The 18,305-nt window shown below is 40.4% G+C and overlaps 1 protein-coding gene and 1 non-coding gene across 2 annotated transcripts in view; one reads left to right on the top strand and one right to left on the bottom strand.

Moving 5' to 3' along the window:
- MSH2 (mutS homolog 2) overlaps positions 1-10,718 on the bottom strand; it is a 62,625-nt gene extending 51,907 nt beyond the window's left edge. The window contains exons 1-2 of the mRNA XM_037161262.2: positions 10,409-10,718; positions 2,422-2,576 (exon numbers count right to left, since the gene is read on the bottom strand). Coding sequence (XP_037017157.1) covers positions 2,422-2,576; positions 10,409-10,619 — 366 coding nt within the window. The 5' untranslated portion in view covers positions 10,620-10,718. The remainder of the gene's footprint in view (positions 1-2,421; positions 2,577-10,408) is intronic.
- Positions 10,719-18,132: 7,414 nt separating this feature from the next.
- LOC119060931 (small nucleolar RNA SNORD107) lies at positions 18,133-18,209 on the top strand. Its single transcript, XR_005084697.2, has one exon. It is a non-coding gene; the product is annotated as a small nucleolar RNA SNORD107 (small nucleolar RNA).
- The last annotated feature ends 96 nt before the right edge of the window (positions 18,210-18,305 follow it).

Genomic DNA, 18,305 nt, shown 5'->3' with positions numbered 1-18,305 from the left:
GGGTTGCACATGATCAGTATTTTCACTAAGTAGCTTTAACACAAAGGAGAGCGGTATTATTAGCTTAATACCAACCTTGAAAAGTTTCTCTATATATCAATATACTTATATATAAAACAAAAATTGGCCCTGGCTGGTACAGCTCAGTGGATCGAGTGCAGACTGCAAACCAAAGGGTGGCTAATTGAATTCCCAGTCAGGGCACATGCCTGGATTGCAGGCCAGGTCCCCAGTGGGGGCCATGTGAGAGGGAACCACATATTGATTATTTCTCTCTCCCTTTCTCCCTCCCTTCCCCTCTTTAAAAATAAACAAAATCTAAAAAAAATAAAACAAAAATTGTTCTAAATCAGTGATTTTCCAAATAAAGGGTCCTTGACCTATTTTTAATATTTCAAAAATATTAGAACTATTTCTCTAAGATTACACAGAATAACTAAAAGGTCAAGTTTCTTTGCTTTTGCCTGAACAAGTCTGTGGATGACACTAAAGACTTCAACCTGATTAGCTGATAGGCTGAAGTTAACATAAGGCATTCTGGGGCAATTGACAACCATAGTAATGAAATATGAGACAGTCACAGTCTAAATGAGCAGAGTGACAGCCAAATTCAAGTAGCCAGTAGCCATCCATAATGTTAAATGTGATTAGCATCATAATCATTTATCTTTCCAGAGTGATTGTGGATCTCCTACAGTTATGGGCTGATTAAAATCTGGATCAAAAATGAAAAATTGTTGTCTGATATTCAAACAAAAAAAACCACTGATTCAATCATAAATGTAAACATCATACTTTCACATTCATGCTTTAGATTTACATACAGAGGTTATGAAGCATACCTTAAACCTGCAAAAGTAAACCAGGAGCTAATAAAGAGGGGTTCTTGAGAATAAGTGAAAATGATATGACTGGTAATCCCTGAACTGATGGTATCTAAGTCCTTTCCTGTTCCAAACACACTAACTACTGAGAACATGGAGAAGAAATCAATCACAGAGGTCAACTACTTTAAATATAACTAACACTTTACAACAGAATCAATAAGGTAAAAGCATAAACCTAAATTAGTTTTAGCAGTTATAATCTGAACTACTTTAAATGAAGATACCATCTATTAACCTGATAGATACACGTTTTAACATGAGCCCCCCTCACCTAAAAAAGAAGTAAAAAGAATTCATCTTCAAGGGTTCTGATATGACCTAAAGGACTGACAGACTGATAACCGTGGTAATCACCTGAACTTATGATTCTTTTTGTTGTTGTGACTGAGTTCTGTGAGGAATGAGAAAGAAAACATCATTTTGTGGCACCCTCAATTTTCTCTTAACATCTTCTCAAGACACTAGCACTATCTCCTTGAAGGCACTGAAAGCATGCTTGTCATCCTGGCTGCTGTGGCTCAGTGGACTGAGCACTGGCCTGAAAACCAAAAGGTCACCAGTTAAATTCCGGGTCAGGGCACATGCCTGGGTTGCAGGTCAGGTCCCCAGCTGGGGGCGTGCAAGAGGCAACCCATGGATGTTTCTCTCACACATCATGTTTCTCTCCTTCTCTTCCCCTCTAAAAATAATTTAAAAAAAAAAAAAAAAAAAAAAAGCAAGCATGTCCACAAGCCTTTTTAGACACACCACAGAACATAATCACCATTAAAGTTCCAGACTTAGCCCTGGCTGGTATAGCTCATTGGTTGCGGGTTTGATTCCCAGTCAGAGCACATGCCTGCATTGCGAGCCACGTCTCCAGTGGGGGCCACATAAGAGGCAACTACACACTGATATTTCTCTCCCTCTCTTAAAAAAAAAGTTCCAGACTTATAATTACAATCTAGTCCTGGCCTGTGTGTGAGCTGGTTGGAGCATCATTCTGTAAACAAGAAAGGTCACAGGTTCAATTCTCAGGGCACATGCCCAAGTTGTGAGTTCAGTCCCCAGCTGGGATGTACGAGGCAGCCTGCTCATGTTTCTCTCCCTCCTTCTCTAAAATCAATATGTCCTCAGGTAAGGATTAAAAAAGTTATAATGTAATGGAAGAGAAAGGAACATACAAAAGGTATAAACAAATGACAAATGTGTATAAATGAGATATTTGGAAAAGTGTAAATTTGCATAAAATTACTTCCAAAACAGTAAAATCAAATCCTTATTTAATGCTGTATTCAGCTTTACGTGACAGCTATTTATTATTTATGTTTCCAGCATAGTGACAAACATCAGAATGTTCATACTTAGGATACAGATCTACTGAATTTCTGAGCTGCAATTAAACTGTAATTTTTTTAAATCACATGCTAAACATTAAAATTTCTCAAAGCATTTTAAAATTGTACGTGGTTAAAATATTAAAATACAAAGAATTCCCTTACATTTTAGTTTTTTTCTATGCTTAAAAAAATAAATCAAAAAGGAAGATGATTACCTTAAATGCCAAATACCAATCATTCTCCTTGGAAGCCTTATTTCCAGCTTTGTTCTTATAAACTTCAACTCTATACTGCTGAACTAGAAGAAGATCTTTTACAAAAGACTCAAAATTCATTTTACTAAGCACAACACTCTCCAGAGTCTTTGCTCCTAAAGAAAAATATTTAAAATATGTTAGAAATGTAAAGATTTGAAGTAACGTGTTCCAAGTGCCTAACACACTGTATTTCCCCAAAGCTACTAGGTTCTCTCAGTAATTTATTCATTTGATAAACTGTTTATCAAGCACCTATTAGATGTCCTAGGGACTTCAGCAGATGAGAAGTATAAAACGGTAACTAGAGCCCCCTGTTCCCATGGAGTGGACGAATCAAAAAAAAAAATTGAGAAGATACAAAAATAAAAGAATGAGTAAAAATATATAGCTAACCGTTCTTGTTCTTTCTTACAATTTGTTTTCCACAATTCTGAATTCAAGTCATATATGAACTATGTAGTATTAGGTTGGCCAAGAAGTCTACATGGCCTTTTCCATAAAATAAAAAATACATTTTTCATTTTCACCAGTAACTTCTTTGTTCTCAATTAATGTCTCGAATTGATCGCTATCAACTAAAACTGGTCTACCCAAGCGTGGAGAAACAAATCTCCAGCACAAAACTTCACAAACCGCTTCTGACAAGTTCCATCAGTCAGAGCACCTTCTTCAAAGACTGCGCAAATCTTTGTGCTTTGACTGCATTTTTACCATTCATGAAATAATAAAGCATTAAAATGGCTACACAAAAATTCACCGATTTTGATTAATTTTTTTAATGTACACTGATACAACAGCTATCACAATACTATCTAACAAAATTGTTTCCAATAAAGTTAAAGACAACTAAGCACAACTAGAGTCATCTTAAGGAAAAACGATAAACAAACTTTTTGGCCTTTTTTTCAAAAGGTCCATGAAAAGGAGTTAGTCATTATTAATTGCAAATGTTCTACCTATCTAATATATTCACATAGCTAAAAATTCAAAGGTTCAAAAGGTACAGAAGAGTTCCCTTTCAACACTGTCCCCTACACATCCAGTTCACCATCACGGTGTCATCAGTACGTAAGACGTGTTCCCAAACACAGTCTATGCACACACAGCAAATATGAATAAAACATTACCTGCTTCCTTTCACACAGTTGCTTATCATACACAGTATTCTGTGTCTTGGTGTTGTTTTTAACTTTAATATATTTTGAAGATTGTTCCATCAGCTTCTTTCAGTTTAGAGCTGCAAACAATCCAGTCACTCTTAGGACGCTCCCTAATTTAGCCTCTTACTGATAGACAGAGACACCTACATCTTCAGCCTCTGTTATTATAACAATGCTATCTGAACAGCTTTGTGGTTCACTCTCCAAACATGTGAGGATATCTGTGATATAAAGTCTTAACACTGGACTTCATCAAAGGATATGTGGGATCATGATCAACATGACCAGACTATCTCCTTGGGTGGCTGTGCCAATTCACACCCCCATCCATAATGTATAAATGCTTATACTTCCCCCCACCCCACCCATTCAACACAGTTCTCAAGCTTTCTAGTCTTCATCTTAGATCACTGATCCTCAACAGTGGGCGTCATGCTCCCCAGCAGACAACTGGGAATGTCTGGGTAGGTAGAGGCAGGATGCTGTGAAACATGCAAAGGACAGCCCCCTTGCAACAAATTCATTAGTCAGTCCAAAATATCAATACTGTCAAGGCTGAGAACACATCAAAGTTGAAAAATAGTGTCTCAGCTTAGTTGTGATTTGCAAGTACCAATTTCTTTTCACAAATATAATCACCCAAACTACCAAATTGAATCAAAACTCAATTTTCATGTAAGTAATGCCGATTATTCACTTACTAGCAATTCAGAATATACTTGTACATTATTCTGACAATTGTGGAACTTATGAAAAATCTAACCTAAATTTCTCAGTAGACCGTACCAAGTACACGTATCAAATACAAATAAGTATAAAGATTAATTTTGATTTAAATGTTTTTAAAAAAGATTTATTGTTTGTTTCTAGAGAAGGAATAGAGGGAGAAAGAGGGAGAAAAACATCAATGTGAGACTGAAACCTCTTGAAACATAGACCAGTTGCCTCTTGTATGCGCATGTGCTCCAATCTGGACCAAACCCTCAACACAGGCGTGTGCCCTGACCTGCAGTGAAACCGTGACCCCTCGACACCCAACCCACTGAGCCAGGCTGACTCGGGCCTAAGATTTGTTTTGTACAGCACTTGAGACACGGCTGATACACGCAATATCAATTAGTTATAAGTACTGGACAGGAATCCCCACAGTCACAGACACCCTGAAAACTGGCTCAAATCTTGCTTAAGGTTGTTTCTTATGATCTAGCACAGAACTAGCAAACAACTATCTACAGGGATCTAACAAATAAGCAAAGGAATCCAAAGGAAGAATTAAAACAGAACTGACAGATGACAAATGGCTTCATAAGAGAGCATAAGGGAACAGCAGGAACTGACAAAATGAGCAAAGCATCAGGAAGAGAAGGAATCTAGACTTAATAGGTCAGAAGGAGCAGCTATTCGGCTCCAGCTCACTGCTGAAGTGCAGAGGGGTATTTTGGCCCAGAGTTTGTACCTATGTAGATTTTTCAAAAATAGGATCAAAATCCAATTTTTTTCATGAAATCTCCAAATTTTTAAGTTATAGGCAATTAATTCAAACTTTATCAAAATATCAGTTTTCAATTCAGTAAATTCAAGAGAGCCACATTTTTCCTAAGTCTTCAATAGCCTATTTTTTTGCTCATTTAAAAAGTTGAAAAAAGAAAAAAGCAAGTTAAATGAAAACGATGTTTACCCGAGAGTCTCATTCAGCAAGGCATGTACTAACATTCTCACAGGATATGCAGGATTAAGCCCTACCCAGGCTGCAGCAAATCCACAGCTCCCAACACTCAAGATCAGAACCTCAATGTGAAATGGTGGACCCCATTTAAATGCCACCCCTTTTTTGCCCTGACTGATATGGCTCAGTGGACTGAGTGCTGGCCTGGGAACCCAAAGGTCACTGACTGGTTCCCAGTTCAGGGCACACACCTGGGTTGAGGGCTGCAGGCCTGGGTCCCCAGGTGGGGGCGAGGAAGAGGCAGCTGATGGATGTATCTCTCACACATTGATATTTCTCTCCCTCTCTCCCTTCCTTCCCTTCTCTCTAAAAATACATTTATATCTTTAATAAGTAAATAAATCCTTCCCTTTTTTTGCCTAGCACACAGGGTGACCATGCTGGTTTGCCCAAGACTTTGCCAGCTTTAGTATTGAAAGCCCAGCATCCCAGGAGTCCCCACACCCCCGGGGCAAACCAGAATTATTGGCAAACGCTACCAGCCCACCTAGTTGAACACCCCAGAAATAACATTATTCCTATGATGAAATATCATCATCGAAAAGAAAAAAACTTGCTAAAAAAATACTGAACCAGAGTTAACACAAAATCAGAGAGGAATTTCTCCCAGAAATATTTATAAATGTCATTATAAATATAGTCAGCAACTTCCAGGAATATATGGCAGTGAGTTTCAAAACACTGTTTTTCATTTCATCCTTCAATTTATTTTTTTAAATATTTATTTATTTATTTATCTTTAGAGGAGAAGGAGAGAGGGAGAGAAACATCAATGTATAGTTGCCTGTAATGCGTCCCCTGCTGGGAACTGGCCTGTAGGGAACTGGCTTGCAACCCAGGCATGTGCCCTGACTGGGAATTGAACCGCAATCCTCTGGTTCGCAGGCCCATGCTCAATCCACTGAGCTACACCAGCCAGGGCTTCATCCTTCAATTTAGAACGCAAAATATCAAGGGCAACCCAGCAAAAGCAATTCTGGGGAGAAGGGAAAAAACACAATGATCTAACTGATGTAACTCCTAAACAGCTCTTACTTAACTTGGTTCAGCAGGATAAGCCAGCAGAACTGTCTAGCTAACAAAAGTTCTTCAAAACATTTGCATGTGAATGTTTATCACAGGATGCACAGGCCCTCTCAGATCTACAAGCCCCACCACTCCCCATTCTACACCTGACCACTTTGCACATCAATGTGAACGGCCTGACCCTGAATGAGAAAGTATTCTGAGCAACAGCTGTCCTTTTCAATGACACATTTATCAGAACACAGGTTCACAACTGTGGTGATACCTTAACAGTGGGTGAGGATAAGAGGCTATGAATGAGGTGATTTCCCTCTTTCCCAAGGCCTCCTCTAGTTCCTCCACCCTCCCACAAAGTGAAATGCTGCCAGTTGGATTCCCCATCAGGGCACATGCCTGGGCTGCGGGCTTGGTCCCCTGTTGGGGTACATCTGAGAGGCAACAGATCAAAGGCAACAGGCTGACGTTTCTCACTCTCACACAGATGTTTCTCTCCCTTTCTCTCTCCTCATCCCTTTCTCCAAAAATTAACCTTTTTAAAAAATACTGTTTTTGTTTTTTAAAAAGTATAGGTTCAAAAATAACCCCCATTATCATCAACTGATGGATAAACAAAATATGGCATATTCATACAATGGAATATTTGGCAATAAAAAGGAACGAAGTACTGATAACCCAGATGAAGCCTGCAAGTATCATTAAGAGAAAGAAGCCGGTCACAAAGACCACATATTGTATGATTCCACTTATAGTCAGCCCTCTGTATCTATGGTTCTGTATCCTCAGATTTAACAAACCTCAGATGGAAAATATTCAGGGGAAAAATGATATTGTTGCTAATGTTTACTATGTGGTTACTTCTATCACAGTTGTATCTGTACTGAACATACGCAGACTTTTTTTCCTTGTCATTATTTCCTAAACAATACAGTATTGCAATTTACATAGCATTTACATTGTATTAGGTAAGTAATCTAGAGATAATTTAAAGTACATGGGAGGATATACCAAAGCTATTTACGAATAGTATAACACTATTTACATAAGGGACTTGAGCATCTGGATTTTGGTCTGGGGTGGGGTCCTGGAACCAATCCCCTGTAGACACCAAATCTAGCCATGGAAACTAGATTAGTGGTTGCCTGAGGGCTGAAGGATCAGAAAGAAGGGGAAGTAACTGCTAATGGATACAGGATTTCTTTTGGGGGGTGATGAAAATGTTCTATAATTTGTGTTATAATTGCTTCATGTTGTGAATATCCTAAAAACCACTGAACAGGGTGGAGAAAAAGTGGGTTTACAGTTGTTCATATGGAAAACAATACAATAAGTAAAAGGAATACAAGAATAAACTAGGTGTCTCCCATACTTACAACACTAAATCTACTTTTTCCCCATTTTATGCTTTAAGTAGGTAAATCATATTGTGTGTGAATGATAGCTCAACGAACCTGTTATGTTACAACAAATGTGTCCAGAGTAGGAGTAGAAGTGCAAGGGATCCTCATGGGGTTATCTGGGGTCATTTTTGCAAGAAGCAATGCTAATTAGAAACATAGCTAACCTACTTAGTCTTACCAGATTTCCAGAGTAGCAAAGGAAAAGATTTTGTTAACCCTTTACCCAGGTGGTACATTAAAATAAAATTTAAAATTCCTTCCAACAAACAAGTAAGTTTGGCAGCCTTACATCAACATACATTATAGAAAATATCCTTTATCACACTACACCTTGGACAGTAAAAACTGCAAAACATCAGCTTTTGGGATCCAAGATACTTTTTGTTTTTGAGCCTTTCCCTTTTTCAGCCACTTCAGCCAATTTCTACTAAATTACCCATCTTTTTAGAACTCTTCTTACCCTACTCAAATAAATATAATAACAATCCTTTACCTAAAATGTGCCTTTGGCATAAACCTCTAATTAAGAAACAGAACCTTGGGAATAACTAACATTCACTTCTAATCACCTTTGACCACATTCTCAATTGAATTCAGATGAAGTGACTGTCTAGGTTATTCTATTTTTAGAAATATCCCTGGCAAAACCCAACACTTTAACTTTCACAGGCAGCAAAAAGAACAATTCTGTGGTTTTTTTAAAAATCTAGCCTTGGCAAAAATCTAGCCCTGGCCAGTGTGGCTCAGTGGCCTAAGCACCAGCCTGCAAACCAAAGAATCACCGGTTCTATTCCCAGATCAGGGCACATGCCTGGGTTGTGGGCCAGGTCCCCAGTTGAGGGGGGGGGGGGGCTTATGAAAAGCAACCACACAATGTTTCTCTCCCTCTTGTTTCTCCCTCCCTTCCCCTCTGTCTAAAAATATATAAACTCTTTAAAAAATTTTTAAATCTGAACTCCAACATTGAAAATTTTTGGATGTTCATACTAAATTTCCTTCCCAGTAAATGGATATAATGCTTAGGATCCATCCATTATTCCATTCACGATCTAACTTAGAAAAATAAAACTATTTGGATTATTAACAGGTATTTAGAAAATCAGTCATCCAATCTATCTGATAACATACATGTTTTGAATGCTTCACATATTTTTAAATGCTTAAACTATTCTAAACCATGTAATACAAAGACGAGAGTACTAGCCTGGAATAACAGGAGTCATATAATCACTTTAAATTTGGAAAGCAATTTAGATGGTCATTAACTATGAAGCCACCCATCACACAAGCTCTGGCTGGTCTTACTGGTCCCTAGACCCCTTTATTCTTGCAGAGCGCTGCCCCATCCTCCACACTACAGTGGACATGACATGATCCAACAAGCCACCTTATCTTTTTTTAAATTAAGTCTTCAGACCTCTCACTGCTCACAACATAAAATTCTAACATCTCTTGGCACAACGTAAAAAGTCTTTCATCTTCTGACCCCACCTATCTGGGCCACTTTCTCACTCATCATGTTCTGCTCCAACACCAATCTACCTCTTTTCAGGCCTTCTCCCCAGCAAACTCCTTGTTCTTCAAGACTCGAGTGGAATTTAGCCTCTCACACAATGCCTCTCCTGATGTCTCCAGTCTTTGGTAAGCTTGCCTCTTATGCCTTTTCAACAACTTGTTACAGAGCATGTAACTCCAGTTCCTCACCTTGAATCTAATTATTTATGCCTTGCTCTTCACTACAGTGAGCTCTGTGAAGGTAGGGATATTGCCTTTTCATCTACTACTCCCAGTGTCCATAACCCTGGCTGACACACCAGTACTCAATCAGTTCCTACGTAATGAACGAAACATTTTTGTCAGTGACATCCAAGTTGCATGTGGCAAAGACAGGAGGAGAAACCCACAAAGGGTTTCTTACTCCCCCTAGAATGCTCTTTCCACTCTCACAATGGAGCCAGGGAGGAAAGAGAGCAACATAAAACACAAAGCCCACAAAGGGTGACAAGTATGTAGCTTTCCACGGAGTGATGATGGTGCTGGAGGATGGAGCCAAGTTACAGAGAGCACTCGAATGGCGAGTTGAGGCACAAACGTACATAGCTGCTAAGTGGAGGAGCTGCGACTGCAATCCAGGCAATCTGGCTCCAGAGTATGAGGTCCTAAACACCTGGTGGGCGACACTGCTTCTCAACAGTCCACAGGTCCCCCTGCTGGCCCAGCAATACAAATCGAATGTGAGCAAAATAATAAAGCTGACATAAAATGGTTTCCCAAAACCCCTTCTATTCTAAGTCTCACTTCTGAACAGGCGTTTGTAATAAAAAGGTTTGGCTTTTGATGAGATTCACAGGGCCCAGGTGGGGCCGTAGAGCAGAAATCAACGGGACTGTTAAACAGAATATATTAAAACGCCTCTCACGACGTATAGCACGTAGTGAAGGCTCCCTACACGTTTGTTATTTGTTCAGCTTCCGAGGCAGGGCGAGGGGGGCGGGGTGGCACCCTACCTGGCCAGGCAGGGGCCAGAGAAAGCGCAATTTCCCACAGGACACACACATCCCCATCCCCGCTTCCCTCCGACCAAGTCTGCTATTCACCCACTTCCTGAGAGAAGCCCACTCCGTCCCGATCCTTACCCGCCGGCCCCATGTACTTGATTACGCCCTGGGTCTTGAACACCTCCCGGGCAGCCAGCAGCGCATCCTCGCGGTGCACCGTGTAGAAGTCCCCCCGGTCGAAGAGGCGCACCGTGGTGGTCGGCTTCTCCGGCATGCTCTGGAAGAAGCGCACGAAGCCAAACTCGGCCGCGCTATCCAGCTGCAGCGTCTCTTTTGGCAGCACCGCCATTTCGGAACCTCTCCAAACACTAGCTTACGGGAACTGCACGACCCCACACCCACTAAGCTGTTTCCCGCCTCCCCTTCCTCGACCCCAGTATAGCGTCCGGCCTCTGCAGGCGGCCAATCAGTATCCAGCACTGCGTTTCTGTAGGTGGGAATCCGCTGTCGTAACCAATCATAAATGGACGCGGCTCAGCTTCCCGCGCACGCTGGCGACTCTCTACTGCGCATGCTTGAGCCTAGGTCGCGCAAAGACCTTCGCCGGCTCCCATCCTGAAAATGAATCAGTTCTAGGGGTTTTCTGGACTGCGCGGGCTGGGATTCGGGAGGGTGGGCAGCCATCAGGGGAAGCAATCAGGTGGGGCGTTAAGGCAGGTTTTGCATTTATTACAGACCGGGAAGCGTGGGAGTGGAATCAGAAAGAAACTTGAGAACAAGGGAAAGCTAGCTTTCTACCCTTATTCCCAGTAGTTGTTTAAATCTGAACACACACCCCTCTCTTTCTCTCCTGCCTCTTTTTTTTCTTTTTTAAGCAAACTGCTAACATCAAGGTTTATTTTCTACAACCTCCTAACTGCTTCGTACTAGCTAAATTACTTCTTTTTTAGTCTACTTCTTAATTCATTACAAAATGTTTACATAACCTGCTATATGCCAGACTCTTTAGGATCTAAGGATCACTAGTTAAAAAAGCAAACAAAAAAACACTGCCTTTGTTCACCTTACATTCTAATGAATAGTTCAGTTATATAGTAAGTAAACTAAATGCTATGTTAAAAGATAAGCATTTAAGTAAAATTAAAAAATAAAATATACATGGGGTTGAAATTTTTTTAAACGTTAATAAAAGACCTGAAGGAGGTCCTTCACAGTTACCTGCCTTAGACAAGTATCATACTCTCCTGTTTGGCTAACCCTTCTCCTAAAGAAGCTGCCCCAAACCCTGATTCAACAAGCAGAATGACCCCAGGGCCTTTTCTGGCCGTCACCTACATTCAAGGGTTAGAGTTTCTGAAAGTAGGGTCTTGGGATCTTTCAAAAAGCTCCCTAGATATGACTGATAATCAGCTCAGTTTAGAAATCACTGGCACACAGTTTAAAATCCAACTACCTTCTGAGGCAGAAAACAAGTTTGGATCACCTGATTGTTGGCTATTCAGCAATGCTACATCCAGCCCTGCCCCCCTCCTCTCACCCAAATCCTATGATCCAGGAAGGCAATAAACTTCCCCTTTCCTCTTAACACTTGTGACTTCAACACAAATTTGTGTCTCTGCTCTGGAATGGCCCTCTCTTGCTCTCACAGGCACTTTGTGTAGCAAACTCCTAGTTAGCCTTCAGTCCTCTGCTCAAAGGTCTCAGAGAAAGCTGCCCAGTCTCCCACAGTGTAATTAGTTGCATTATCTTCTGGGGTTTCAATTTATTTATATGTCTTGCTGCATTATTTTAGAAATATTTGTTCACCTGTCTGTCTTGAAAAGGACAGGGATGAGTATTGATGTTTATTTGTAATTAATAATAATAGCTAATGTTCATCAGCATTTATTGACTCCTGGATATTTTCTTTATTTTCATGTGTTTTCTGTGTCAACCTGTTGTGGGAAATACTCGGTTCTTCTTGCTGAGGCAGTAAAGAATTACTAATCAGCAAGTCTATTAGCATGCAAGCAAAGTTTATTAATAATATGTTCTCATGGAAAAAGGTTGGGGGCTGGGGAGAGGAGAAAGGCATAGGTAAAGGACAAGGCAAGAGCGTCAGGTCCTTTGTTCTGAGGACTTAACATAGTTGGCAGGAAGGGTGAGAGAGTTACATATTGATTGGTGGGTAAAGGTGTTGCCAGCTTCCCCTGAGAAAGATTTGATCACCTAAACGTAGATACGAGTGGAGGGCTGTTAATCCAGAATTCTTATCTTTCTCCAGACCACACAGGAGACAGCTAATGAGAGTTGATGCAGTTACCCCAAAGTTATTTATGGCTCTTTCTGTAAGCATTAGGGATCTCCTTGTAAAACAGACAGTGACCAGAGGCAGGCAACTAACCAAAGTTGTTTTATGGGCTTTTACTTTGGGCACGGTGCACCCCTCCTCCTCCCCTTTCTAGACCTTGGGGTGAATACACAGTTTCAAAGGCTTTTTCCTAGATAGAGGAAACAAGACATAAAGGATTTCAAAGACTCCCCTTATCGTGTTTCTTGTGATGTTGGAACACCTGGAAATCTTATCATACCAGGCTCAGGACTGCTGAGTTGGTGAGTCAGACATGTCTCTGTCCTCCTCCTGCCCTGGTTTACTATTTATCCTACATAACAAATCTTTGCAACTCTAAGTGTTGGGAACTTTCCTTGTTTTACAATAGGAAACTAAAACTCGGAGATGTCTAAATCACAGAGTGAGTAACTGGTAGAGCTAGAGTTCAGTCTTGTTGCAGATTCTGTGCGCTTAACCATCTGTGCGCCATAAGGCCTGGCACGTATTAGGTATGCGAGAAATGTATGTAACCCAATGAGCTGTGCATCCCAGTAACCGCTTCTACATGATAACCCACGCCTGAGTGTCATTCCATCTCTTCCCCTCTCTAAAACAGTTCAGAGGCAGGCGGCATTATAAGAAGAATATCTACCTCTAGGGTTCATGTGGGGATCCAGTGAGACAATATAGCTTTGAAAGTATTTTTTGCCCTGGCTGGTATACCTCAGTTGCCTGGAGCGTCATCCCCTACACTAAATGGTGGCAGGTTTGATTCCCAGTCAGGGCACATACCCAGGTTGCGGGTTCAGTCACTGGTCGGGGCGTGTACAAGATGGCAACGAACAGATGTTTCCCTCTTACAACAATGTTTTTTTTCTCTCTCTCTCCCCCTTTCTTTCTCTCTCTAAAGGCAAGAAAAGAAATTGTCCTCAAGTGAGGATTTTTTTTTAAGTATTTTTTAATCTTTTGTAAACAGCCTTTAGTTGTTTACCATCACATTTACCCCCAACCAGACTATATCTATTTGGTAGTTATTTATCAGTTGAGTCTTTTCTAAAAATAAAAAGGATGCCCGCAATTGCCCTGGTCTTAGAGGACAATTCAAAGTAAAGTGAAGGGCTGCAGGGAATGTCAAAACAAAATTCTCACCCCGGCTGGTGTGGCTCAGTGGACTGAGCGTTGTCCCGCAAACCAAACAGTTGCTTGTTTGATTTCTAGCCAGGGCACATGCCTGGGTCGCAGGCCAATTCCCGGGTTGGGGGCATGCGAGAGGCAACCAATCAATGTTTCTCTCCTCTTTCTCCCTTCCTTCCCCTCTCTCTGTAAATAAATAAATAAAATCTTAAACAAAACAAAACTTCTCAAGCCAATTTAAGAAAAGGTTAATAGGGTGGGAAATGAGGGCCTTATGGGAGGACATTTATGTTAAGGTAGGCGAGGGCAGTGGATTTTACTCTGATATTTAAAGATAAACAAGGGAAAAAAACCCACTTCAGGTTATGGGCTAGACACTGCATTCCCCACTTCAGAATATTTGTACAGTTTAGGGTCATATCCCACTGCTGATGGAGATGAGTCCCCAGATGTGAGCCTATTGCAAGAATCCAGTAACTGTGGTTGTTCCTAAGCAACAGTACTAGAGCCACCAGCAAGAATGGGAGCTCTTTCCGTATATCCTTTTGTACTGAGAAACAAACTGTGTTTCAAACCTGAGGTTTGTAGTCTGATGTTATTAGTTGCTCGTTTGGGCAAGTTATCGTTTATCATAGATTTTAATAGGCATAATGTCCAGAAAATTAATCTAGAAGACTATCAGTCTTGGCAGAGGACAATGACCATTAACCAGACTTAGAAGATAACTAATGATTCCAGACATTCTTTACTCTGTACCCAAAGTAATAACAATGATTCTAACATGCTTTCTTCCTACAAAATGCCCTGGAAAAGAGGGACCTTTAAATCATCCTGCTTGGAAACAAGTTTAAAATAAAACTTTGACATGCTTGTCAATTTGAGAGGTAATTTTAACTGTCTTCTTTTTAATTCACGTGCATGAATTAAATAAATGTGCATGACGTTAACAAAAATTCAGTAAGGTACATTTGAAGATCTAACTGGCTTTATTGAGGAATTCATGAATTGGGGAGCATCTCGTCTACCAAGCCAAGAGAAGCCACGTAATCTGGAAGGTTTTTGTAGGCAGAGAAGGGTGGCACAAGAAAGGTATTAGCAAAAGAAAAGAAAGGATTATCTCAGGCAAGGTTACTTAAATTTAGGGAAAAGCCCGGTCTTTTTAATTTTTTTAACAGTTTATTTTTTATTGTATTTTTTCCGTTACCATTTATCCCCCTTACACTCTCTTCTACCTCAAACCCCTGTCTTATCAGGAAAATTACCTCTGCTTCTATTGGTGGGAATGGAACTGGCTCAAATGAAAAACTCGCTGATATTGACCAGAATGTTCCAGATTGACTGGTGAGATTACATTCCTGGAAAAAGGTTGAAACTGCAATTAGAACAGGAAGAAATGTAACTTTGGTGCCATGGGTTCAGCATAAGTGACTTCGTTTGGGGCCTGTGGTTTTCTCTTTTGTTAAATTCCAAAAGTTAATGTCAAATAGTCGTACCTTATAGAAATTTCCTATGTTTTTCAGTCCTGCACAAGAAACTGAATTTCTAAAAATAACTGGTAAGAGGAATTTTGCAAAAATATACCTGGAAGACATGACATAATTGATAGGGGGCAATAAAATATTTATGCAATATGTGTTTTGTGGGGTTTTTTTTCAGATTTTATTTACTTTTAGAGAGAGGGGAAGGAAGGAGGAGAAAAAGAGGGAGAGAAACATTGATGTGAGAGAGAAACATCAATTGGTTGCCTGCCTCTTGAACACGCCCCTCCCCACAGCCCTGCCCCAAGCCCGAGAGAGGACTGAACCTACACCACCAGGCATGTGCCCTGACTGAGAATCAAACCCACAACCTCTTTCTTACTTAGCAGGATGGCGCCCAATCAACTGAGCCACCTGGTCAGGGCCCAACATGGTTGTTTTTAATTTTCCACTATATTTTCCAAATTCACAATAATGACTGTTACTTTTTTATAATCAGAATAAGTATTGGGCAAAACAGTCCATCTACCTACCAAACGGACTTTTGAAAGAAATAATAAGTAAGATTTTAAGCCAACTAAATCTGGAATAGCATTTAGTGAATTTTTAAGTGTTTTAAATAAATCTAAAACTATGATTGTTAGTTCAACATTATATGAGAAATGCATATTCAGCACTGATTTTGCTACCACTCCAGCTTCCCAGATCTTCGTGATGCGCGCGTATTATTCCCAAATCTTCGTGATGCACGCGTATTGTCCCCAAATCTTCGTGATGCGCGTGTATTGTTCCCAAATCTTCGTGATGCCCGCGTATTATTCCCAAATCTCCGTGATGCTCGTGTATCATTCCCAAATCTTCGTGATGCGCGCGTATTATCCCCAAATCTTCGTGATGCGCGCGTATTATTCCCAAATCTTCGTGATGCGCGCGTATTATTCCCAAATCTTCGTGATGCTCGTGTATTATTCCCAAATCTTCGTGATGCGCGTGTATTATCCCCAAATCTCCCTGATTCGTGTGTATTATTCCCAAATCTTCATGATATGCGTGTCCGATCCTCAAATCTTCCTGATGCACGTGTATTATTCCCAAATCTTCGTGATGCGCGCGTATTGTTCCCAAATCTTCGTGATGTGCGCGTATTATTCCCAAATCTTCCTGATTCGCGCGTATTATTCCCAAATCTTCATGATGCGCGTGTCTGATCCCCAAATCTTCGTGATGCGCGCGTATTATTCCCAAATCTTCGTGATGCGCGTGTATTATTCCCAAATCTTCCTGATGCACGTGTATTATTCCCAAATCTTCGTGATGCGCGCGTATTATTCCCAAATCTTCGTGATGCGCGCGTATTGTTCCCAAATCTTCCTGATGCGCGTGTATTGTTCCCAAATCTTCGTGATGTGCGCGTATTATTCCCAAATCTTCGTGATGCGTGTGTATTATTCTCTTATTCAAAAATGACAAGTAAGGCACTGAGATGTCAACCATCTCAGAAGCTGCAGTTTCAGAGAAGGGGTGCCTTTTGGAGTTGGGTATTAAGAAATACATTTTTTTCCTAAGATTGTGTTTATTTATCTTTAGAGGGGAAGGGAAGGAGAGAGGGAGAGAAACGTCAATGCATGGTTGCCTCTCATGCGCCCGCTGCCAGGAACTGGCCTGCAACCCAGGCATGTGTCCCAATTGGGAATCAAACCGCGATCCTTTGGTTCTCAGGCCCACGCTCAATCCACTGAGCTACACCAGCTAGGGCAACAAATACATTTTTTAAACAATGCTGTGGAAATACAATCAGGCTCTATATAATTCGCCCATTTAAATTTGTATGTAATTTAATATTTTCAGGTATATTAACAGGATTGTATAACCATCACCACAATCTAATCTTAGTGCACTTTGTCACTCCAGAAGCAGTTTCATCCCCATTAGCAGTCACTCCCATTCTGAATACACTGACAACCACTAGTCAACTTTCTGTCTCTAAGATTTGCCTCTTCTGGACATTTTATATAAATGGAATCATATAATATAGGCTCTTTAGTTACTGGCTTCTTTCACTTAGCATATGTTTTTAAAGTTCATCCCTGTAATTATATGTAACAGTACTTCATTCCTTTCTATTACCAAATAATATTTCATTATGTGGGTATGTATTTTATTTCTCCATCCATCAGTTGGTGGACATTTGTGTGGTTTCAACTTTTGGGCTGTCATGAAAAATGCTGTAAACATTTGTGTGAATTTTTTGTATGAATGTATGTTTTTATTTCTCTTAGATACATACATACCTTGAAGAGAAATTTCTGGGTTATACTTTAACATGTGTAACTGTAATCTTTATATTTGACTATAATCCATATATTTAACATGCTATTGTTAACATTTTGAGGAACTGCCAAACTTTTCCCAAATGGCTGCAGCATTTTAAATTTTTACCAGCAATGTATGAAGGTTCTAACTTTTTCACATCAAAAAGACATTACTGGCCCCAGCTGATGTGGCTCAGTGGATTGAGCACCGGCCTGTCAACCAAAGGGTCACCAGTTCGATTCCCAGTGAAGGCACATGCCTGGTTTGTGGACCAGATCCCCAGTAGGGGGAGCACAAGAGGCAACCACGCATTGTTTCTCTCCCTCTCTTTGTCCTTCCCTTTCACTAAAAATAAATAAAATATTTTTGTGTGTGGGGTTTTTTTTTTTTTTGAGATTTTATTTATTTATCTTTCGAGGGGAAGGGAAGGAGAGAGGGAGAGAAACATCAATGTATGGTTGCCTTTCGTGTGTCCTCTGCTGGGAACTGGCCTGCAGGGAACCAGCCTGCAACCCAGATATGTGCCGACTGGGAATCAAACCACGATCCTGTGGTTCGCAGGCCCGCGCTCAATCCACTGAGCTACACCAGCCAGGCCCATAAAATCTTTTTTTTTAAAAAAGGATTTTTAATCTGTGATGAGAAAGGACCTTGTCTGAACATAATGATCGCAGATTGTGAGCTTTAAAATGTCACTGAAAAAACAAGAAAGAATTTTTGGTTCAAGGAATGATAAATTATGAGGAAGCAATTAGGAATCTATGGGAGAATTAATGGAAGAGCAGGGCTATTTTATTAA

Source organism: Artibeus jamaicensis, unplaced genomic scaffold (assembly GCF_021234435.1).
Source record: "Artibeus jamaicensis isolate MK-2021 breed Jamaican fruit bat unplaced genomic scaffold, CSHL_Jam_final contig_465, whole genome shotgun sequence".
NCBI lineage: Eukaryota > Metazoa > Chordata > Mammalia > Chiroptera > Phyllostomidae > Artibeus > Artibeus jamaicensis.
Note: the sequence above shows the minus strand (reverse complement) of the source record. Positions and strands in the feature narration are given on the sequence as shown.